Source organism: Argiope bruennichi, chromosome 1 (assembly GCF_947563725.1).
Source record: "Argiope bruennichi chromosome 1, qqArgBrue1.1, whole genome shotgun sequence".
Lineage (NCBI taxonomy): Eukaryota > Metazoa > Arthropoda > Arachnida > Araneae > Araneidae > Argiope > Argiope bruennichi.
This window is the reverse complement of record NC_079151.1, coordinates 23504146-23531197: the sequence shown is the minus strand read 5'-3', so window position 1 is coordinate 23531197 and position 27052 is coordinate 23504146. Positions and strand designations below refer to the sequence as shown.

Here is a 27052-nt window from a genome sequence, read left to right as displayed (position 1 = left end):
AGCATATTTAATTTTCTTAAGAAAATGTTTTTTTGAATTGTTCATTTAAACTGAATTGCAAGCGAGGTAGACATTAAAATTATACGCATGAAATAAATAATGAAAAACAGATACTAAAAAGGTATTATTGTTTATAAATTTAAAAGCAAAATTAACCTTTTAGAAATGATTTAAAATTTTCTGCAAAGAACTAATTAGGAAAAAAAGTTTGACTGTATTAAAAAAAAAATGTCATTACTTAATTTTGGTTGTATATGAAATTTATAATTCATCTTTTTTTTATTAAAATTTTATGCCTTAGATTCGAAAAAGTGAATGGGTTTCTTAGAATTTTTGTGCCAGTTTTTAATATAAAATGAAGAAATGTATAAACGAAAGGAAATTTTAGAAGCTAATTTCTTATAATTTTACACATCAAATGTCATGTAAAGAATTTTAAGCGTCTAGTATCAATTAAAAATTATCGAAAGGCAAAAACCTCTTAGGGTGTTTTCTTTATTGGTGAGATAAAATATAAATTTAATTAATATAATTACATTTTTCGGTAAAATAGTTGAAAGGATTTAAATTTTGAATTTTTTACGTATTAATGAACAGTTATACATGAATTTTTCCTTTAAAGTTCACATTACACTTCTGAGAGAATTAAAATCTTATTAAAAGCAGACTTTCAATTCAAAACCAAAATTTAAAAAAATTAAGTTAAATATAATATTAATGAATGTCTTTTGATGAAGCTTTTAATATGAAAGGTTTTAAAATACAGTTAATGCATTAATCTGCGGCAAAATTTGAAGTGATCTTTAGAAAAACAATTAAATATAAAAAATAAGTATGCAGATTTATTTCATATATATATTATAATTAGGTTTTTATTAACAACTAATGGAATATTTTTTCTTAAAATGTTAAACTTTCAGATGAGAAGTCCATGTTAATATAAACTATGATGTTTTAAATTGTATTGAGCAAGCCATAGTCAAATGAATGCTATTTAAATTAGGATAATTAATCAGTGCTTTGACTGTAAGATAAAGGATTGTGAAGATTTCAAGTCAAACTAATTTAATCTCTGTTGACATTTTTTAGTAAATGAAACTTAAAAATTTTTCAAGGATGCTATAATATATTTCCAACAAGATAATGAGAAAAATTAAAGCATTTTATAATGTTTTATAAATGTGATATTTCTTTTGATTTCTCTTAAATATGAAATATAAAAATTTCCATAAACATCTTATAGTTTTTAGTGAATGCGTCATTTAACATGATAGAAAATAATACAAAATTATCTTAGTGACTGATTTTTGAAAAAAGTTTGCATCTCATACATTTTTACTAAGTAATTAAATCATGTGCAATAAATTGTATTTAGTCCTTTCTAGGGATATTTATTAAGAATTAAAATGAAATCTTCTTTGAAGATGAAAGTAAAATAATTTTAGCTGCATTTATAAGAAAAAAATCGATATTATCGTTTGGAATTCCTTACAAAATTTATGTCAATGCGATTTGAATGTGCTTATTGCCGGATGTTAGATAAATAATTTTTAACCATTTTATATTTAAGTTCAGAAATAACTTGCATTTGAGTTGGTCATAAAAACTATTTTTGCAATTTTATTAAAATAATCTGCAGCACAAAATTAAAAGACCCAATTCTATGGGAAGAAGAATATCTTCCATAACAGTCCAAGAATCAAATATATTCTTGGGAATGTGAATTTTTATAGTTCACATCGCAGATTTTCAGGACAATCTGCACGAGTTTAGGAATCTGTATGGGGCTAGAAGGAATTTTAATTGCTACTATTTAGCAATTAAAAGAGTAGTATAATAATTTTTTATTTAAATAATTATTTTCTCCCTGTTTTTTTTTTTTTTTCTGTGAACGAAATTTTTTCTCGTGTGCTAAAAAAATATTTTACAATCTTTAGAAATAAGAAAATTCCCGAGTTGCTTTGCTTTTTAGAGCTTTTAAGTGCTTTGATTGATATCAGATTCATCTTTCATTCGACTTCTTAAAAAAAAATATGTATATATTATTGAGTATACCTTGCTTAGGTATACTTTGCTTGAATATTATAGGTATACTTTGCTTGAACTTACCTTGCTTAGTTTTATTATTTTTTTTTCTGGCGTACAGGTGAATAGTTGTAAACCTCAAAATTATTTTTAACATTTTTGTTCATCATTTAAATTCTATTTTCTAGTATAATATGCACTCTTTTAATGAATCTGTAAATCAACTAGAAGTTTTGAAATAGTATATTGGGCGTCTAGGTGCTCTTCTCATCTTCTTGGGCTCATATCATAGAAATCTATGTCATACTTGGAGTTTTTTTTAATCATGTGTAAACACGATGTTGTTTTGGATTGAGGTTTTAAAGCTTCAAAATACGATTTATTGCTTTTGAGTTATCAATATTAAGCTTTTAGTGTTATTAGAAAATGATATATTAGGTTGTCACTTTTGGCGACTTATCGCCAACAAAAAAGTTACAACTTGGTGCGGATTACCGCCATGTATCCGAGTCTTCCTGGTCAATAAACATCAGGATAGTAAGACGTTATCACCGAAAGAAAATTTAATCGTTTTCTATCCATCCATCGTTTCTAAATATCGATGCATGCGTAATCTGATAGTTATGTAATTATTTAAACTAGTTTTTCACAAAAAAGAATTTTGTTCTCAAGAAAACAATTTTAAACTCGATTGACTCTGAAATGGTCAAAAAGCATCGCTTTTCTAAATGTTGGTAATTGCTAAATATGAGTCATGGGAGAACATGAATTTGTTTCCGGCGAAATGAAACCAAGATTGATACGTGATTTAAAAAACAAAATTATGTTCTTGCATGATAACTTGAAATTCTTAATAGCAGATTTCATTTTTTCCCCTGCTTGTTTATTTTAGTTTTTACACTCAAGTGGGTATAGTTGTCAATCTTTAAACTATAAATGTATATTTTAACAGTTTGGGAGCTTTGTATTATTCAAATAAACCTGTCTTTATATTTGTATCCACGTATAAAATGTGTAATTGCATTACACACTTAAAAATGATCTTCACAAAGCATCATAAAAAAATTAAATTTTTAACTTACAATTTCTAGCCTATATTTTCAAACAGCTAATTTCGTACTCCATCAAACTTACCAGAATCTGAAAAAGAGAGAATATAAATAATGTTTGATAGCAAATTAAAATATTTGAAGATTTATCTAATTATTTATATGAGCTTATGATGCATATATCATCAGAAAAATGACACTAAGCATGCATGTACATTAGTTAAAGTATTAAATTATGTTAGCATTACACGTAAGTTAAACATGAAATGAAAGGCATGTTTCAAAATAATCAACATTTTGTATTTTATTAGTTGAATAAAGCAAATAAATGTAATTAAACTTTCGACAACGGAAAAAAAATGATACTTCAATCAGGGAAACTTTCGTTTATAATGATGCATCGGAATATTTTATCAAATATTTCACATGAATTCTATTATTCGGAAGATATGAAGTCTTCAGATTAAAGATATTTAATACTAACTCTAATTTAAAATCTTTTTCGTTCATCTTTCCAGCTATTTTTTAATCTTTATATCAATTAAGCTTCTTTTTCTACATCAAATTAACGATGTAATGTTGACATCTCCTAAAATATCTTGGAAACTATAGTAGCAAAAAGGGAGTCTATTAAATTTTAATAGCAATTTTTTGTACCTAATTATTTCTGCGACGAATTTTTAAATTTCTCCACAAATTCTCAAAATCCTTATCTTTTCCTTTGCGCACGTTATTATTTCGGTTATTTTGTTCTAATATAAAGAAAACTATTAAAACATACATTACAACAAAAGTATAAAAAGAAAATCTTAAACTTGCATAAACGTAAAGAAAAACAAATAAATAAAAATCTGCAAAAACAAAAATACAAAATAATTTTATTAAATATACGTATAAATTTGCAAATTTATTTATTAAACATACTTTTTGAATTTCATCTATTTATCAAACTTTTCTCATTTCAGTAAAACAAAATTGAAAATAGAAACAGAATATAAAAAAAATATGAAAAGTATAAAGCATCGTTACTTTAAGCACTTCTAATTATCTTCATTGGTTCACTTTTCATTCTACAGAATTTCATGTTAATTTTGCATTCATAAGTAACGGAGTTTTATACATAATTTAAAATAAGGAAATTAATAGAATTCTGATGAATAACTTATGGAATGAAATGAAATTCAATCGATTCCCCTCTCTAGCGACGATTCTAATATTCCTGCTTCTAAATGTCTCGAAGCTATTGAATAGGGAAAAAAGTACTTTCAATGATCTGAGGAGAGGACTGGAAGTGAAAGCAAGTACCTCTAAGTAGCTTCCAGTCAAGACAAATCTGAACAAATCAAGAAATTTAATATTAAAGTAGCTTCGTCCTGATGATATTTGCATATGAAGCACTGAATCAGCTGTTGCATGATAAACGGATTTCCTCTGCAGATGTCCTCATGGGCCAGTTTAAAAGCGCGTTTCTTTATCTACCATTTCTAACTAGCAGAAAACAAATTATAAGTTCTCGAATATTTCATTAATATATGATGAATAAATTTCTGAAAAGGAACGAAGTTCTAATTTAAATAGCGGAATGAAGAGAAAATGGAAAGTCTTTATCAATAGCTTCATTCCATAGTGATATTTATCATGTGATCAATCTGCTCTTTAATATTGGCTTATTATTTATTAGCTTTTCCCCAATAGTATCAAATGCTTCCGGCATGCATACGAATTCCTTAAATATGGTGAAATATATTTGCAAGCAAATGTCATTTGCATAAAAAATGGGCAAATAAAATTAATAATTGTATTTAAGTAAATGAAATTAATAATTTTTTTTAAATAAGTTTTCTTTGTTTAATTTTCGTACGAAATAATTTATGCATACAACTTTATTTATAAACATCATTTATAAACAACTCATTTATAAACTTATTTTCATACCTTTAACTTTTTTGTGATATATTCATTTTGAAGTTTACGTAAAATTTCATTTGCATAAAAAATGGGCAAATAAAATTAATAATTTTATTTAAGTAAATGAAATTAATAATTTTTTTTAAATAAGTTTTCTTTGTTTAATTTTCGTACGAAATAATTTATGCATACAACTTTATTTATAAACATCATTTATAAACAACTCATTTATAAACTTATTTTCATACCTTTAACTTTTTTGTGATATATTCATTTTGAAGTTTACATAAAATTTCATGTTTAAAAATATATTTTTATATACTAAAACTGTTTATGCTAACATGTCTATAAACGTATTTTATCTAGGTCCTAATAATATCGTTATAGAAAGTTTCACTGTACTCATTTTGTATATCTGTCCAGTTGATGTTTCTGTTTTATCATATCCAGTTTGCACATGAGTAGGCATACATATTTCAAATTAACGAATTTCGTCCGAAATTTATAGAAATTCACAATTTTAAGGTAAAAAATAAAAAAACGGGTATTTATGCATCTAGCTTGTTTAATTCATAGAAACGTTTTTAAAAAATACTTGTTCATAAACACATTCGAAGAGATCTAAAATTTAAATTTCATTTAACGAATTATCACGAAAATCAATTATCTTGATGAATATAATCTAATTCCATAATTTACACACTGAGAATTTAAAGAAAGATAAAATGTTCAGATTTGAAACTTTCTATCATAGCCTTTTTTTCTTTTCAAGTAAAATATTTTAAGAAATTGCCAAAACCATCTGAAAAAGTAAGACGAAAGTAAGACCTCCGGAATAGAGTATACACTTTTGTCTAGTGGCTTTGTTACTCGGCTCTGAACCCTAGTGTTGCGAGTTCGAACCTCAAACATGTACATTGGTGACCTCGGACAATGAACCTTCAACCTTCGCTCAGCTGTTGTGGCGCCATCTACCTGCAACCAAAGTAGTCAGATTCACTTAACGCAGCAACACAAAACGGTCGCAGCAACCCAAAGTCATCAGACTTACTTGACGCAATAGCATCAGCAACCGCTCACCCACACACGCTCGCCATAAAGCTTGGTGCTACTCAAATGGGTACAGGTGCATTAGAATCAATAGCTAAATACATCACCACCCAACAGCCATATCGTTCATCTCACCTCCGACTCACTGGAGGGAGAGTCTATGGTGAAAGCTTATAAGCCAGTTAACAGCTACGTTACATGAGCAATTGATTTTGTATTGCGGTCATGTCACTGGGCTGCGAACCACAAGGCCCAGGTTCTATCCTCGCTCAACACAATCCGCCACAAGAAAAATAACAAAACATGGCTCAAACTAACGTTTTACCAATCCAATATCTATCTAACATAAAAAATTGCACGCTAAATTCAAGAATACAGTAAAAATAAAATGAAACTGATATAGTAGGTGGTAAATGAATGAAATATCTAGACTATCATAATAAACTGGATTGTGGAAACAACATCGAACTATAGAAAGAAGTGGCAATATTTTGGTTTATCAAATGGGTTACGAAAATTTTGTCAGGAAAACCACTTCGAAATCGAATTTGAGAAAAGTAAAATTTGTGTATGAGTAAACATTTTTTGAAGAGAGAGGTTATTTGTACATAATGAAAGTTTTGAAATGAGAATCGGATGGCAAGTGACTCATACCCTTCTCTGCATCACATCATTAATTTCTATTCTTTAAATTTTTGCGTTTTTAATTTATGCTTGTGAAAATGCTAGGTCCTGCATTGGCATATTATTATCAAATATATGTAAATGACATAAAAGAGATACAGAGCAAAATTAATTGCTTATTTTTGAAAGAATTTCAGGTGTATGTTGTATATTTTCAATGTATAATGTTTTTTGAAGAAATGCTTATTAATTTCTGGACAAAAAATGCAAAAGAATTTTTCAAATTTCCGGAATTTTTATGCAAGGAATAAGGGGAAGGTGAAATAAGAAACAATACAAGCGAAGTGGTCTAGTCTATTCAATAATATGAACATACATGTAAAAGTTCAAATTATTTTTATTTTAATTATATTAAAATTTAATTAATAGAATTCAAAGTTTAATGAAATGCTAAAGAAATAAAGCAATAAGTGTAATCAAATAAAAAAATTATTTGAACTTTGTGCCTTAAAATTAGTATCAAAAGGAATTGAACATACCTTAAGGTAAATAATAAATGGTGAAGAGACGTAAAAAAATTTGAAAATTGCAAAGAAAGGCCTTAAAAATTCTAGAGGAGCCTTAGTAACTGTAGTTCAGAATAGAAGATTCACATTTAAATTCATGCATGCCTGTCACATACTAAACTCTACCATTAAGCAGAAAGCTCGATCCATTTATTGTAAAGAGTAACAGACAAAATTTAAATTTTTAAAATGTTTCTGAAAGGTTGTCTCCAACACATTTTTAAAGTTATCAGCGTTAAAATATGTATGTTGGTTAATTGAAGGCTTTAAAAATCTCTCTAAAAAAATATTTTCTTCTGTTTCATATTATTCAGAGCGATGTCGAGTATCCAGGTTTTGTGTTTTGTGTGAATAATTTAGCACCTGTTGCATATTTGAAATTTTCAGCAAGAATGATAATTTTAGTAAAAATATTCGTTAGGTTAGGTTCAATGTGTTATCTATACCAAAATTGTATAGTTTAAATATCAAAATATAATTTATTTCTGATTCGGAGAAAAATGTTTATTCTTTATTGAAAGAAAAGAAAATTTGATAGTAAGATTTTTTTTTGTTAGATATTATGTTTAAATTTTCTCAGAAGTGCTTTATAATATATTAACTATACTTGGAAATTTTCGAAGGTAAAATGGTTTTTAAAACATTAATAATTCCAGTATTTCTTTTAAACTAAACAGTATATTATGAAACATATTTTATCTGCCTCCTATAAAATGTATAAACTTTCAAAATTCTGATTAATGAGCAATCAATGTTCGATCTGTCCATCCCGTAATTGCTTTTTAATAGTAAATCGATTGCAAAAAGATTTTTTTTAATTTTGTTTTAGACAGTATATATTTTTATCTACACGATATTCTACGATCTACATTATTACAAAAAAATAAAAGAAAATGAAAAAAAAAAAAAACTTTTTTTTTTCTATTGATAATTTTCTTTCGTAGTATAAATTTGAAATTATTGCTCAAACCACAGTTAATACAATGATTCAGTAACAGACAAAAGCAGACAAACATCATAAAATAAAGAGATTCCATGCCAAACAAGATATTCCACTTACTAGCAATTGTGACGAAGGTGGCCGTGTAGGTCGTGATCAGGATGAGTAGAGGTAGAAGAAACATGAAAATGAGGGTGAGGGTGGTGTAGAGTTGTTCTTGCCATTGTGCTGTGTAGAATGCGTAGGTCACACACTGGTAGAATTCTTCAACGAATGGTCCTTTCATCACACTGAAGATAAACATCTGAAAAATGAAGCAAATTCTTACTTTTCCTATTTAGGAAAAATGTTTACATCTTAATAAATTCCCTAATATTTCCGATTCAGAAATTTTATGTTAATTTTATGCAAATTTTGGTAAAGCAGCACAATAATTGAAAAAAAAATTGAAATATAACCAATAATTAATCATTTCAAGTCTGTACTAATAATAAACTTAAATGCCTGTATGTGTACATATATATATGCAAATGTGTTGGTACTCTACAGAGCAGAGAATTAGATTTAGATCTACTAATTATGGTACATGCATACTTTGGAAAGTGGTAATGTACAATTCAATGTTGGATTTTATAAATTTTTAATTAAAAATTACAATTATTAATAATTAAGCTGAATTTTGATATCTTTTCGCGAAAACTTCCAAAACTTTTATTGCACAAAGAAAAAAAAGGTTTCTACATCATTTCATAATTTTTAAAAAAAATTATCTTTTTAATGATATCAATTTAATAATCGTGCAAATTTTCCTTATTTTCGGCAGTATTTAGAAATATGTATTTTGCTTGGTTTCTAACAATATTTTTGATCTGAAATTCAATCAGTATCATCAGTAGATCAAATATTTAATCACGGGATTTTCTTCCACTGCTGGAATTCTGCTTAATATCTCTGTCTCTTAGAAGAAGAATAAAATGGCAATTTGCAACACCGCAAACCTGACAATTATTTTTTAATAGTGCTCAGATTTCATGGGACTGCTGTCCATTAGGAAAGTTTATATACAAAATAAACCGCAATTATGAAAAATTATTAAAAAGCATAATTTTAATGCCTTCCAATTTCTTGGAAGCATGCACATAAAATTAAGCCTAAAGAATTTAACTGAAATTAAATACAGCCAATATTACCAACGAATCAGCTGATTTCTGGAAGCTAAATACTATATTAATAATTAAGCTAGCTGTCAATAAGGTTATAGCTTTTTTCTCTGTTCGAAAATCATTCCACAGATTAAACATTCAAAAAGTTGCTAAGTATTGATTGTCTATCTGGCAACAGTAAACACATTCATTGGCATGACTCGCACATGATTTTCGGTCAATCCATCTAATTAGATTCGCTTTTCTTTCGTTCTTTTAACTGAAATAAAGAAGGAATAATCTAATTAGATAAATCGATGACTACAATTATCATGAGAGAACCACAGATCAGTTAAGCGACAATCAGCGTACTATTTTGGCGCTCTATCTGAAAGGCTCCTATTTCTATAATCTTGATATCTTTCACATCTTCTTCCCTCTGATTGAAATAAGGTTTCAGAGATCTTTTCTTCAAAGATTCATTATAATATAATAAATATATATAATTAATATTATATAAGTGTTATATTATAACTGTAAAAACTTTCAGTTAAGTTTTTGCAAAGCTTTTACAGTTAACATGTTTCAAGGTTGAAGCATTTCTTTGACGTTTGTTTATATTTTACTTTGCCATTTGGCAATAAGTAATAAGAGTATTTCCGTATCAAGAACATTAGCATAATATATAACGTTACGTACGTTACATAATTGTGAAAGTGTTTCGATAATGTGGAACAAGTTTATTTTCCTAAATATTGTACCTAGATATATACTTAATGATTCCATAAAATAAGATGGCAGCTCTATGAAATACATTGGTTTCTGTGATGGCTGATATTTAAAAAGGAAAAGAATAGAATTTTTGTAAATGATCAATTTTTTTTTCATTTTTAGAAACTATTTGGTTGGTTCCATAATGTACAACAAACAGTACGCTGAATAATGGCCGATAATTAATTTTGATTAACATTGTGTCTGAACTAAAGAATGAATTGACTCTATCAATACCCTCTCTGTAGATATTTGACAATAAATTAAAAGAAAACCTGTTGAAAATGACGAATTCGATAGTTGTTACACTTTTAACAAGTTTTTAGGCATCTCAATGTACTATCTCATTTTTTAAATAGTTATTGAAAGTTAAATTTAGTATTATCTTTTGATTTTAACCTTTTAATAATCATGATTACAGATAATTGTATTCGTGATATGCGCCTTGTTGAAAGTTGCAACGAAAATTTCACTCAAATGCAGGTCAGAAATATGAAAACATTGCTCAAGTTAATTAATTTACCTTTTAATATTTCAGCAAATTTTACAGTATGAATCTTTGAGTGTGCATGAATGGATACAATTTTTTCCCACACATTTTATAATTATTCTACATAAACCAAAATATTTTCAAACATTTGCGCACTTTAGTTGATGATAGGAAGTATATGTGTAGCTGTAATATTTAAGGAAATAAATCTTTGTTCCTCTTTTTTTAGGACACCCTGTGTGCAGATTTTATATATGAAGCTTCATTGATCTCATTAAAAAAAATCTCTACACAGTTCCTTTTATTTTCTTAAACAAGATTTGCATTATGAAATAAATTAATAAAAATATCAATTTTTTAAATTTATAAAATTATTTTATCATTTTGTGTATTAAAACCCTGCTCGTTGATAGGGGGAACAGAGTTTTGAGAAATACATGGTAATTACCAAGGTACAGGAATAATTAATGAATTATTTAACATTAAAAACATCAACACAAAATTTTGATAAAAAATCCCCAATACCATTTGAAAATTATTTCATGACCAGATTCAGCAAATTAAATGAGTCCCAGTCTATTAAAAGAAAATATTTTTATTAGACCTAATGTTTTATTCTTCGAGATAGCAAATAATGAACCCTTTCGTCGTCCTCTTCTGTCCTCAAAAATTTCCGTTTTTCCTCTGTTTTTCGCCGCATTAGAACAAACAAAAATAAAAACTCAAACAAGTAAATATTTACAAAGAGTTTTAAACATTTAAAAGTTTTAAAACTCGTTAAGCTCGTAAAGCTCGTTACGTCCGCCTGCAGAAGTTTTACTTGAACGCGCTAGACGCGTTATGGACAACGAAGAGGTAAATAAATCTATTAATAGCTTCACTAATTAATTGCTACAGAGTTTTTTAGCTATGTCAATCATTCCTAAGAAATAAATTTGTGGCTTGAATAAACTTTTTGCTTGAATCATTTGCATTGTCACTAGTTTTCTGATGATATTGTAATATATATTACAGTATTAGAGGTGTCATCAATTTTTTGTATGTTGCTGTGGAGTTTATTGATTATTGAATGTTAACAAGGCATTACGATCAATAATTCAGCCTATTATTGAATGTATTAAGTTCAGCTGCAGAGAATATCGTAATTCATTGTAATAACACTGACTCATTTTTTACTTTATTGCTCATAATTATTTATAAATGAGGAAATACAATTTTTATTCGTATCTTACAATATGTTGCTTAATAAATAATTTTAAAAAAAATTAATAGAAGTAACAAACGTACATAAAAAAGTTAATATCATATTGGATGCTATTATATTTTCTAAAAAATTATATTTATAAAAAGAATTTTCGTAGTTTAGAACAGTTGGTATGGTCTTCATAGTGTTTAAAAAAAGGGGGGATCCAAATTCTTAGTTCAAATGCATGCAGGCATCAGTTATATCTGAAAACAAAAGTTTAAGTCGTTCCAAATCGAGAAAATTCACAGTGAGAGGTTATTGCTTTCCAAGTTACATTAATCCTGAGCAATAATGATTATATCTGGAATTTTTAGAAGAAAAAAAATTAGTGCACAAATTAGGAAACAAAAATTAAACAATCAAAAACTCACGACTGATATTCTGTGCAGATGTATTTAATATATTTAATGATATGGGGAATTGTTGGTCATAATACCTCGTTAACAAACAGTCCTCAATAATATCAACCATAATTACTACTACAAACATATAATACAGATATAAAAATAGCGAGAGCAATTCGATTCATAGTAAACGTCGTAAGAACACCAAACATGTGGGTTAGAAACGTCATTTAATAATAATATGAAAATAATTTGTTAAAATATACTGAGTATTATATAAAAGAAATTGAAAAATATTTAAATTATGTTTAGATATTTATAGTAAGAAGTACCTAAGTATCAAACTTAATATTCAAATCCAAATTAAGTCGATACTATTCATTTTCAAAATTAAGCAAGAGTTAATTTTTTGATTAAAAATCTTTTCCAACGAAACAATGTAATTATTTCGTATAAGTCATTCCTTTTGCTTTTTTTTTCAAAAAGAGGCTCTTTATTCAAAAATCCTACAAATTACTTATTTTTAAAGGTAATTGCAAGAAGGTGAATTTGCATAACATGATAATGAAAAACAGCCATTCAGTTTCGTATTGAACTCATTTTTCTCATTAACAATTTGGAAAGGTCAGAAAATGAAAAAAGAAGAAATACAGTATTCAATTTTATACTTATAATTATTATCATGAAGGAAAAAAAATGTCTACTTGAAAAAAATTATTTTTTAAACATTTTTTTTTTATTGCTAAAAAAAATATGAACAATAAAACTGTGCCTCTCCGCTAAATATCTTTTTTAATTATATCGAATTTACTCAAACATTCATCCCTCGCTGGGAATAATTATGTCCAAAAACCTTCCTCGCTTTTATGTCCTTTTATTGATGGGAGTTTTATTTTCTTTCAATTTTTTAATTAAAATAACCCTACAATGTTTTTTTTCATTATAATAGGAAAAATAATAAAAAAGTATGCTTATGAAATAATTGCAGAGAATTAAGCAAGTTCCGCAAAAATAAAGTGCTTATCAAGCAAATTTGCTAAAATAAATAAGTTATCTACGTAAGTTTTATTAATGTGATAATACAACTACAATATGAAAAAGTGAATCAAATATTCCTGTAATATTGTAAAGATCGGATATTCTATATTTTATAAGAATAAAATTGAATGTGTTTCATTACTTACATAGAAAACTAACAGATTAATATTTTATTCAGTGAAGATATTGCATTAGTTATCGATGGAAGCAAAACGCCCTTTGCAAATGATTCCTGATTACAGCAAATTAATTCAAACCATTATTTCAGTAATTAATGTCCAACACTATTTCTTAAAAAAGAATAATGATTTATTATGGTTAATTCTTTCTAATAATTGTTTCCATTTGATCATTTTCAGATTTATATTATTCTTTTTTTACTCTTAGGAAGCCACTCTAAATAAACAATTTCGAGTCGCTTCTCAAGATTAATTGCGCTGGTGCATTAGATTATATTTCAATGAATAATAAAATTTTAAATTTAAACTATACATGTGCCCACTCTTCATATTATTTATTTTTGAAACAAATTTGAAATTAATACTTTTATCATCTTATAGTGTGTGTGTGTGTGTGTTTTGCTTATTAAATTTACTCTTTTCTCATGATGCGGTAAAAGTGAGGGCATATTTGAGCATATAATATCAATACTGCGTTTTGTGGAAGAATGTAATACAAAATTAGCCTGTGGTTGGCAGCAGAAAGATATTCACCTATTTTAGGATTAAAGACTCACTTCAGAACATTATCATTGAATTATTTTTCGTGGTATTGATTTATCTTTTGATGAATTTACAAATTAATTGAATACTATTTCAAATATTGATTGAAAATGTAAAGAAATATTGTTAAAAAAGGGCCGTGTTGGTGGAGATTTCGGTAGAAGAGGTTTGGATGGCTCTTAATGAGGTGGCGAGTTCGTTGCTTGTGATGACTGAACATACGCTTATTCGCCTGGAGATCTTTGTGATGCAAGAATTGAATGCTAGTCTCTTAAACGCTTAGATTGTGATTTGCTTTCCGTTAGGGGTATGATCGTTTGATGGATACTCATTAATTCTTCCTGATGGGCTCAGCTTAGAAAGGGATTGGAAATGCTATTTTAGAGTATTAATTTAGCTTATTAAATTACTCTTTTTCCCCATTGTATACTGAAATAGCTTTAAAGTTATATATCTAACTAAATTAGGGTATCTTTATTTAAAAATGAATGAAAGTCAAAGAAGAGGTATTCTCAATTCTTGAAAGAACTTTTTCGTAGATATATTAAATTAATGTCAATAATGTTTAATTTGGCATTTAGCAAAATTAAATGGATTTATACCACTAATCAATCTCTTAAGAAAGTTCTCATCTCAGGTTCAATACAAAAATATTAAACTCTATAAATTTTCATCTGAATCATGACTGGATTATGCTCTGCTCTAATCCATAAGTAATCAGAGTTCACAACACCTCATCTCTTTTATCCTCTCGATTTTTCAAAAGATAAAATTTTTATTGAATTTCAATCAATATCTATACAAGCGGCTTATAAATAGTACTACAAATAGGAATGAAACAAAATATTGAATTGCTGGTCACTTTAAGGAAAGCCAATTTCTAAACCTCATATATAATATATATACAGAGTGTTCATTAATTATTGTCGGGGTTTCCGTACCTCATAACTTTTGAATAAAAAATATTACGCAAAAACCGATTACGTATTCGTAAATTACAACTCAAAGGATTTTATTAATGATATTAAAGTGTAAAGCTTGCACAATTTGCACTTTGTAGGCATTCAGCTGAAGGCGATTATGTATTCGTAAATTACAACTCAAAGAATTCTACTTGGCAACAATGCGATCTTAGCGCATTTGCTTTACACTTTAATATTATTAATAAAATTCTTTGAGTTGTAATTTACGAATACGTAATCGGTTTTTACGTAATATTTTTTATTCGGAAGTTATGAGGTACGGAAACCCCGACAATAATTAATGATCACCCTGTATATATATATAAAATGTAAAGTATTTTTAAAAATTGATAAAAATAATAAAATACTTTTAAGAAATTATAATTTGATATATTTACATAATCTATATGTTCCGAAACTAAATTCTATTAGACTATTTAGTCAACCAGCCAAACTTTAAAATACTGTTTTATTGATTCAAGGCTATATTTAACTATTCTGTGTGAAGGCTAGGAGTCTTTAAAGATAAATAAAAATTACAAAGATATTGTATATTAAAATAGAAATATTTTTCGATATGTGGCATATCTTTTAGCCAAGAAATATATGTTATCTGTTACAATTACCAAAAGTAAAATTACAAACTCAAAATATTAATTGTAATATCTTAACGATGTCCAAAGGATTAGTCAACTTATGAAGATTCGATTGCTTAAACAAGAAATCCTCTGGATCATGTTTCCAAAGAAGTTTAGGGTTAAAACTTTTCTATCAAATCATATTAAGGAACTAATAGAATAAAATCGATGGAATGGATTTTATTCTATTACCAAAAGAGAATATTTATCTAGCTTGATCCGTTGTTAATGCATTTCTTATCAATTTTCGCTCTAAGCTCATTTTTCCGCATCGCTGGAATAGAAAGAGGTGCGACCTCGGGAGCTCTAAATTCAGAATTTTTTTTAACTTTTTGGAAGGGGATAGGAGATATATTTCAAGTATTATCATTGGTGAAATTTTCGACCAAATATTATTTAATTAATATCGACCTAAATCTTTATTATCAAAATTTTTTCAAAAAAAAATACAGAAATAAAATTGTATTTTTTAAAAAAATCTCTCCAACGAAATATCCATCAAAGTCTTCGGCAAGTAATTACTTCTTCAAATGTTACTATTATGTAGCTTTTAGATATACATTGCAACAATTTATAAGGAATACGTCATCATCAGTAATAATCGCTGGTAAGTAGAAAATTATTCTTTTCTTTCTTATACAAATTTAAAAGTAAAATTCTAACACATTGCATTCTTAAAAATTTTTCATCTTACATACTACATCTTTTTTTTTTTTTTTTGCATATTTTACAAAAAGAAGAAGAAAAAATAGTTCATAGTATATATATATATATATATATATATATATATATATATATATATATATATATATATATATATAATATATCAATCATCTAATGGAAAATATCATTTTTCATATTTTTGGTTTCATGAAAATATAATAGCATCTTCATCCATGGTCGAGTGTTTCTCTGAATAATAAATACATGTTTTAATCACAGTACACAAGTATTGAGAAATTTCTCATCTTAGTATAGAATAAAATATTAAAAAGTATAATAATATGTACTATGTTTTTTGAAAGTTGTATTTAAAATATCTACGAATTGTAATGCTAAAATAATGTTTGCGGATTTTTGGCGTGAAAATACGTGTTTTTCAAAAGCTTTTGACTTTTATTTAATACACACAGCACAAAATTAAACATGAAATTGGTTACATAGTGAATATGGGCATGAAAATATAAAATTGAATTTTATTTACAACTAGCCCTCTTTAATGACCAGAAGGGCTCAACGGAATTAATAATGCCTAAAATTTTAAATTAGATATTTTATGTAACATGATCTTAATGACTTACTCAGAAAAATATTTTTAAAACTTCAAATGATATTTATTATTGAATTCTGACTCTAAAAAAGTGCCTCATAGCATTCTGTTCTTGTATCATATATCTACTTGATTTCTTGTCATATCCCCCTTAAATTTGAATTTTAATTTGAAATGGAAATGAATGAACTTAAATTACTGCAAAAATATTGTTGTTGAACCAAACGTGATTTTTAAAAATTTGATTACGAAAGAGAGAATTGTTCAGCATTAAAGCTAATAAAAAATTTCTCCCACTCCTTGTAATATTTAGTTTACTACATTAAGAAATAATTTATTAATTACATCTTATAAGACGTGGGGACTATAAAAATGTAAAATTTATAATTTAGATCCGTTATTGACTCTAATTAAATATACAAAATTATAACTCTTTACTTCATTTATACTATTTTCCTATTAGACATATATATAAGTTTTTTTATTAAGAATAACCTTTTTTTATATATAACATTTGCCAAATATGTTCGCAATATACCGAAATATTGCAAACATATTAGGAAATATTTCGTAATTTGTTAGTGAAGATTTTTTTAAAGTTTGCATTTATATATTAGAATAATCAGTAAATGAAAATTATTCTACTTTTCAAAACACGAAATTAAATTAGGTTTCTTCTCGGAAGTTATTATTAATAAAATAATTTATTCTTTCCGAGTATTCTAAATCTTAAGCTTGGATTCAAAAGAAAAAATAAAATAATCTAATAAGAAAAGATTGTGTTTTATCAAAGACAAAATGTATGCACTCCAAATAAAAAATACTGTTCATATTTAAATTATACAAATGAAATTAGTAAGTTATTCAAAACGATACATATTCTATCTTCATACAACTGAAGTTTTTCTTCTGTAAAATTCCTACGATCATTTTCATAATGTAGAGAAATTTAATAAGAAGATAATTTGATTTTTAATACTAATTTTTGGAAAGATTTATTTTTTAATACTACAGTTTATATTAAAAAATAAATGTGATAACGAAATTCACATTTTTTTTCAATAATAAATTTTTCTACATTCTCTATAAAATCTAATTCTACATTGAAAGATTTTACGAGATGATATCAACTTCATTTCGTTAAAAGAATAACAGCAAAAAATATCACTGAAAATTCTATTCCCAAATGTTCAAAATGTTTACTCTACTTTAAATTCAACACAGAATCATATTGTAAAATTAAAGATATATTTCCTTGTCTCCCAAATGAATCCGTAACTGAAAAAATTTTCATATTGCTACTAAGATAAAAAGAACATATATACTTAATTTCTCGTTTAAATCATTTATTGGCGATTCACCGGAATATAATGTTCGTAAATTAATTTACATTATTCACACTGGGGACATTTACGTGGAATTTTTTTGGAAAATTTCTTAAGATACGAGAATTGGTTGATTGGCTTATTTAATGCTGTTAGATCATATTACTACTATTTTGTGCCTATATTTACTAAAATTTATTCAAACGAGATTTTATTTCACGAAAGACAGCTTGTTAAAGAGAGAAATAAAAAAAAAGGTAAAAAATATCTTCCATTAAGGCATTACAAAATGCATTATCTTCCATTAAGGCATTATTGCTAACAAAAATAATCTGATTTATTTGGAAAGTTAGGAATATTAATATATCAGCAAGTTTCGGTTCGTCCGTGGAGTTGCAATATCAATAATATAATAAAAATATTTCGAAACATCTCAATAAGCCTCAAACATTTCAGATTTACTTTTTGATTAAAACGCATATGAATCTGCATAATTTGTTTTTGTTAGTTAAAAATAAAAAATAAAAAATATTGGACGGGTAAACATTAAAAATTAACTAAGGCAAAAAAATTTATCAGCTTAAAAAATATCATGTAAATCTTGTAATAATGTTTTAGAAATATATAGAATGCACAGATGATGTCAATTATTCCTAATATTGGTTTTATTTAAATTCAGTATTTGGTTTTTATTGGAGAATAAAAAGGAATAAAAGTGAAAATGTGAAACAAATGCATTAAATATACTAAAATACAACTTTTAATATCAGGATTAGAAATAAAGTATTGAATAAACATTATTTTTTTTTATTATTCAAAGATTATGAATTCTCTAACTGCTTGCAGATAATATTTAAATTCAAATATGATTTTTTTCTTTCTGCGTACATTGGAAGAAAACGTTTTCCGAACTCCTAAGAAACCTGTTTCCGTTTTGATTGAAAATGGAAGTTTATTGTTTTTACTTTTTCAAAAGAAATTTTTTTCAAGATAAATTCTAGAATTTTTCATTTTCTTCAATTTTATAAATTATCTTTCAAATTCAACGCTTCCCGAAATCAATTACAATAACTGGCAGTTCGATACATCGACAAAGGAGTGGAATTTCTTCCGAATTGCTATAAATAAAATCAAAAATATCTTGAAATCAAACTAGGGAATACTTTCACGGAATGGAGAGTCAATTCAATTATTTTTGAATAATTTCCCTCTTACTCTGATATATCTTTTGTGAAAAAAATAAAACGATTTTGTAAAATTGAAATTTTTATTAAAAATTCAGAATATTTGTTTCTTGAAATATTAACTTTGGTAACATTTTTAATCAAGTCTAATTAATGAAAATTAAATAGCCTTTGACTTTTGGAAATTATTTTTAATGAAGCAATACCTTCCTTATATGAACATGTATGTCTAAAACTTTTGAAAAACATTTGTACATTAATCAGTGAGATAGGTAAATGAGTATCTTTCTCTGTAAGTAATTTTATAAGCATACAAATTTATTAGAACAATTTAAATTTAATCATATTACTATCAAATTGAACAAAAGTTAAAAATGTAAAACAAATTTATTTTGAAACTTTTTATATAGATCCTGATAATTTTTTTGCGATTTCGCGTTGTATGTTTTTTTTTATTCCCTGTGTTTTATGCTTGTTGTAATAGTTTAGGAAACGTATTTGGAGAGTGAAATATTTCTTTTATGGAAACATTATTACACATATGAAAATAAATGTAATTATAATGTGGATATTGCTTTAACCATTCGCTTATTAAAAAATTAATCAAAAATAATTTAATCTTAAGCAACTTAAAGCGACATTACACTTTCACTTACTGAATCAAATAACATTTATATGACGGCAAAAATCATTTGATTCATTAATCATGATTCATTTGACGGCAAAAATCATTTGTGCATTAATCAGTGAGATAGGTAAATTAGTATCTTTCTCTGTAAGTAATTTTATAAGCATGCAAATTTATTTGAACAATTTAAATTTAATCATATTATTACCAAATGGAACAAAAGTTAAAAATGTAAAATAAATTTATTTTGAAACTTTTTATATAGATCTTGGTAAATTTATATTTATATTTGAACAATTTAAATTTATTATTTAATTTAAATTATTTTATCACTTGCATTTTTATATATTTATAATATAGTTCATTACTTAATATTAAGCCGGCTTCAGGGTATAGGGGTAGCACGTCTTCCCCGTGATCTGAGCGTCCGGGGTTCGAGTCCTGGTTCGGGCATGGTTGTTCCTCTGCTATGTTCTATCTGTGAGGTGTGTGAATGTGCCCCTCGGTAAAAAGGGGTTATGCAAGCAAATGTGACACATGAAGTAGCTAGGCGCTACTGAAAAACAAAAAAACGCTCACTCGGATTACATCGCTGATAGATAACTGTCATTGGGCTTGAACAGTGACATAAGTCACAAAACATTATTGAAATTTTCAAAATAATTCATTTTCCGCTTTAATAACTTTCAGCTTCCAATATGCTAAATGTTTTAAATATTGCAAGACTCTCAGCTTCAATGCAAATAATTTCCTATATTTTTGCTGAAAATATATGCAATTAAAATTGTTTTATTCAAAACAGGCCTATATGGTATCAATGCATTTAAAATATCTTGACTTAATAATGAATAGCCTGAATTCAATATTCGGAATGCAAATTTTGTTACTGCGTTGAAGTCATTTGTATACTCGACAGGTATATCATAACATCATTTTAACTTACTTTTCAGGTTTAAGGATAAAGAGAAATCACAGTGCAAGATGTAAGGGAAGTATCGGGAATTATTTAAGCCATAGACGCCATTTTTTACTGAAAGAGTAATGTGAATCACTGCATAACAACCACCAACTTTTTTCGTCCAGATGTTCAGCATAAGTGCTACAAATTCTTGTTATAAGGCTTTCAAAGTAAGGAATAATATTCATCAGTGATTGTTTGTCCAGTTTTTCCATGTATTTCTTTCAAATGGAATTAATTTTGCTTTATTTTCCATTTACATTAAGTTTTTTTTATTATTATTATTTTCATTCCGCAATTTGTCACTATATTAGAATCGAATGGGAAAAAATATTTTTCATCTCCTGAACCCTCGATTTCAAGAAGTTTGGAAGCTTTTTCAGTATCTAAAATGTTAAAAAACTGACCATTTTAACACATTTTCAGTGTCACTCCGAAATACACATTTTTCATTGATTAAAATGTTTAAAACAAGTTTTGAGCAAATTTCGGCTTTTTCCGCATCATGCATGATAATCCAAATCATATCTTTTTGCAATGAATTTAATACATAATCACAGGTGTCCTATATAAAATATGTCTTTCATTAAGTGTATCATATTCTGGCATATCTTTTCCACCCTGCTGTAAAAAATTAAGTCTAAATTTTATCTTCTGAAACAAAACTTGCCAAAAACATGTTTCATTAATTTCTACTTTTCAACGACTCTTCAACCAAGATTTATGGAAAATAAAATTAGTTCCCTTTGTTCAACATACTAATTATAAATTTCCATTGAATTAGTTAAATGCGTGAAAATTTCTAAAGCATTTTCCGGCCAACCCTGACAAAAGCTCGATTATGGTCGATGGTGTTAATGTAAATTGAACTCTAATCCCAGTTTTACATCAGTTTTAATCCCTGCATTATGGTAATCATTCATTTTTTCTTCGTTTTCATAAAAAAAAAAAATTAAATATTTTAAACTACTAAATATGAATTTAAATCAGCTTAGATAATTTTGTTTAAACGAAACTGTTTTATCGGAATAGCTTTATACTATATAATAATGGTGAATGTTATAAAATTGATTAATGCATATTAGAAAGAGCTCAAAAATTATTATGTATGCTAGTGAATATTTATGTTGTAGTGCATAAAAATTTTATTTCATGAGGCTGAAATTATTTTATAAAGAATTTAATTTTCTATGTAGCTATAATTATTAGCTATTTTCTTCCCTTTTAATTTGTGAAAACAAATAAATTCTTTAAACAAAAGTATAGTTTAAAGATTTAGTTTGAAATGTACTGACACGAAGAGGCTTTTCAGTGAATTTTTTTACACTAATAGTTGGTTATGTATCATGATTAAAGGAATATTTTTCTTGATAAGTCCTAAATTTATAAGGTTTCAAGAAAAAACTATGTATTTTTAGAGTTTATAAAGGTATACAGATAAATTTCCTTTATTTAATCGTTTTAAGATTGCCCATCTGAAATAGAGAATGTCTCGAAATTAACTCAAGATTTCAATTTGCAACCATTAATGCAGCAAAGTATTGACAACCTATTAAAATAACCATTTCATATCTGGTAGTTTAGAGCTAGTAAAAATGGTGCGTAGAACAACATGTTTTCATTGTTAAATAGTATTTCAAATATAATGAAAGTTTGGCAGTCACAGTTCAAAAATTTAAGAATTGATCCCCGCGATCATTTGATTTAACACTATTGGTTTCTTTTCTTGGGGTTATTTGAAATTAAAGGTCTATGCCAACAAGCCCACAAGCATGTGTGCATTGAAGGAGGAAATGCAAAGCTGCATCCAGGAAATCCAGCCAAATTTATGCGAACTGTTTATAGAAAATTTCAACAAGTGTGCATATGTGCCAACAAAGTCATGGAGGTCATTTTCCTATGTGTTATTCCATACATAACCCTTTCCTTGTACTTTACAATTCAATAAAAATATAACATTTTAAAGGGAAAATAACTATGTTTTTTTTTAATCTAATTCAAATCTTGCTTTACGTTGTTGTATCGTGTTACGCTCCATTTTTATCATCCCCAAACTATCGTTTATCAAATGATATTTTTAATAGGGTTACTAACACATTACTGCACCAAATGATGGCAAATTCAAATCTTGCGTTAGTTTTGGAACACTCTTTTATGAGGGTTCGATTATTTACGAAGAAATCAGAAATAGAAATTACAATCAAATTTTCAAACTTTGAATTAATAGAATATTTTCAAAGACTTCCTATAAGCATATTAAATTTTCTTAGAGCATCTCGGATTTCAGAAGCAAATGAAAATCTTTCAAAGCGCTGATTAAACTATTTTGAAGTCTGTTTGGACATCAAAAGGATTATTATGTTGAGCCATTGTTAGAGAATTAAATTATTATTTGAAATTGGAAAAACATCATGAATTATTTATCATAAACATACTTATTCAGTAAGGAGATCCTTGCATTCATTTCTAGGAAACATCAAACAGTTTTATGCTAATCAAAAAATGGGATTTAATGGAAATATTTAAAATAGAAGATTAATTTAGGTAATTTTCTAATTCTCTACTTCAAATACCTTAAATTTATATGCCCTAACTTAAAAATTATATAAATAAAACACTTCAAGAAAATTAATAATTTGATGAAGATTACATGTAATTAAATTTTACCGAGAGTTTAAATTTAAAAGGCAAAAAAAAAGTGTTTTCAATATTTATTTAAGTTCATTTGAATTTAAGATAATAAGAGTTAAATATTTAATTAAATAAAGTAATTGAAATGAATATATCAGGAAAGCTATATTATAAATCTGTTAACGATGGTAATAATTATATTCGAATAACTTAAGGGAAAAACATACATTTTGGTTAAACTTATAAAGCGTGCTAGTGCGTATGTGTGATCATAAATGATATTATTTTAACTGAAGATTCGTAATAGCTACTTATTTATAAAAGTATTTATTTACTAGAAGGTATTCTCGTCTAGACAGGCTGTTATCTTGTTAAGAATAACTGATCTGATTGTCGCAGATCAACTAATGAAATTTGTAATAGAAAATCTCAAGAACATTGGCAAAGTGTTTAAGAAATTTTAAAAAAAAAATATTATTTGCAACACACTTTAGATTTCAATATAAAATAACATTTAAAGTTTTATTCTCTTCCAAAGAAATCTTCCCTATCCAAAAAGTTCACGAACACTCAAATCAAAAATAGTCACTAAAATTGGATTGAAACAAATGAACAAATGAAAGAGCTGAATAAAAAAGAAAAATTGCTGAAAGAAAATATCATTAATTTGGTCCATGAAAGAAGAATACCATGAACAAATATATATATATTTGTTAAATAAAAAAAATATGTAAGCATTGCGTTTTATTCCTTTTTGTGATTGGTAGATAGTGAGTTACCTTATCGATGCCATTTGAAGTTTATTTTTCTAACATTTGAAGTATTTAATGAAAATTATTATTACGTAGTAGTTAGTACTTCACTTGACGGTAAAAGGGAGACAGAAAAGGAAAAGCAAAGCTTTAAGTAACGTTAACGACAAATGAGTTTAAAACAATATTATTTGTCAATTCTACATTTAGACACACAGTTTGTGACGAAATTAATGAATAGCCTTCCGATTGGTTTATCTTTTTTTAAGAAATGGATAATTTTTTGACTCACGACTAACAATTATCAATATACTTAAGCAATACACGTGTTAATTCTGCATGGTTTCTTGAAACCGTATTAGAGCTTCCACCGATATCAAATGAAGAAAAAATGCGAGGAAAGACCGAGCGAGGGTCTGGCAGTTGGAAAAGAAAAGCTGATCTTGAAGCTGCTAAATTCGCGTCTAAATGTAAAAAATTGATTTAATATTTAGGTAATGGAGATATAAGTAAGTAATTCTCTCATTGTGGGGCTTTGAGATTTGAATCGAAAATTGACTAATCGGGAAATATGTGCTCTCTTCATGGAAAGATTAAGCATTCTAGTATTCAACTAATGGTCTGTGGAGTTTCAAAATTTGCTCACTGACGAACAGCGCTTTCAATATCGGTAAATAACGGGGTTGGCGAACGAAAATGAACAGACCTCCTAGTATAATAATAAACCTTAGTCATTTATTTATTCATGCTTAGGTTTATTCGCTCTACTATAAATTAGTCATTTTAAACATTAAAAAAAATCTGCATTAATTACTAGACGTCAAAACAAAAATTGGATTTCGCATCCCATAATGGAAGAACAAAATACTTGGGAAATTTTTAACTTCAGCAAGTGTTACAACCTACATTAAATAGTTATATAAGTATGAGGATTCTTATCTTTCTATAATTAAGCTTTCTATTATGTTTGATACAAAGTATTAGTTTACAGAAATAAACAAAATGTATAAAAATGTTTGATATATTTTACTTCTTTCCTTAGTTTGATTTCTTTGCTTTGTCCTCTTCCTCTAAACTTTAACTACATATTTTATCAAATGTGGTCAAATTTATCAGTAAGATTTATGAATAAGCAATCATTTTCATTATTTATAGATTTCAAGATTTTTCAATTAGCAATCATTTCGGAACAGCTAATTACTAGGATTTATCTATCATTATTCAATTGCCCAAGATCATAAAGTAAAAAAGATTTCTCCTTCTTCTTTACATTTCTAATAAGTTTACAGATACTCATTGATAAAATAGTTGTGTGTATATTTATTGTTGTGTATTAAAAAAATCGGTTATCCAAATCTACTCACTAAATAAAAAAATACTCACACCGATTGCAAATGGCTAAAACTTTTTTATAAACAATGACATAAAAAATGGCAAAACGAAAGGAAGCATAATTTTTTGTACGTAATAGTTGTTCTATGTAAATGCGCTAATTCCCCATCTGTTCATGATCGTTCCTAAAATAAAATTATTCAATTTCATTCAAATATCATATTAAAAGTGATTACTTTCTTTTTCTTTTCAAGATAATTTTGTAAAAAAGTTAGTTCAATTTCGTTTTGCACATATCATTTCAATATAAGATGATTGTATTAAAACCTATTAAATTAAAAAATGTATTACTTTTATGGAAAATGCATGAAAACGCAAATAACTTTAGAAATTAGGTGCTAGTACGATAAAAAAAGAGAGATTTTTTATAATTTGATTTATTTTAATACATAAGAAATTATTATTAACAATATGAGATTTTGAAAAAAAAGTTAAATTCTCTATTTAATAATGCTATTATATTTTTAAAAAATTAAGTTTATTAATTGATTGATTAATAACTAAAAACTGACATTTTAAAGAAAGCTTAGTGTCAATAAGAGCATACAAGGTTTGAAAATACTAATACGTCAAGAATTTAATAATAAAAAATAGATAGCTATATTTTATCGTTGTAAACATAAAATTAACCAAGTTTTTCAAAAAATAGCGATTATCTCCACAATGATCAAATTCCTGTTATATAAGTCAATGTTTATTCTTAGATTTGAAATCAAAATGATTATAAGTCAATAGATCGTTTAGGACTTCCCTCGATTTCAGAAATTCAAGGCACTCTTTCTCTCAAATAATCTATTATTCTTAGACTTAATATCTTTTCCCTGGCTTTTAACACCACGAAATGACTTATTGGTCTCTTTCATATTAGCACATGATTTATGCATTGGAAACTTGATTCTGATATTTCGAATGGAAAATATGCTTTTCTAGAATGACTTTTAACGTTGCAAGTATCAATTTAATAATGGATTTCTACAATTTCGAAATGTCATAATCCATGAATGGGCCTATTTCTCTAGAGTTTCCTCTGTCACTCGGGTTTCATGTCTTTAGTTTTGATTCAATCACTCTGCTAATTGATTTGAATTATTATTAATATTAAAGTGGTTATTATAAAGCTTTTAATGGGGTATGATTTTTGTCATGACTTTGCTAAGTGTATTGAATTATTATTAATATTAAAGTTGTGATTATAAAACATTTAATGAGATATGAATTTTACAATCGTTAACAATCTCAATATATGTATTTAATACATTCTTTTTTATGTATGGATCATTTAGAAATAAAATCTTCCTTAAATTAATTCCTTATTCAACTTGATTGACTCTGATAAAAGCTTTGGCAGTGATAATGAAAACTGAAATCTCAAAGCTATTAAGTATATATCTATATTT

General features: G+C 26.6%; 1 protein-coding gene across 1 annotated transcript in view; it reads right to left on the bottom strand.

The window, feature by feature from the left end:
- The window catches only part of LOC129972103 (gonadotropin-releasing hormone receptor-like), a 96239-nt gene that overhangs the window by 13433 nt on the left and 55754 nt on the right, over positions 1–27052 (bottom strand). Inside the window, exon 2 of the mRNA XM_056086091.1 lies at positions 8267–8466. Within this exon, the coding sequence (XP_055942066.1) occupies positions 8267–8466 (200 nt within the window). The remainder of the gene's footprint in view (positions 1–8266; positions 8467–27052) is intronic.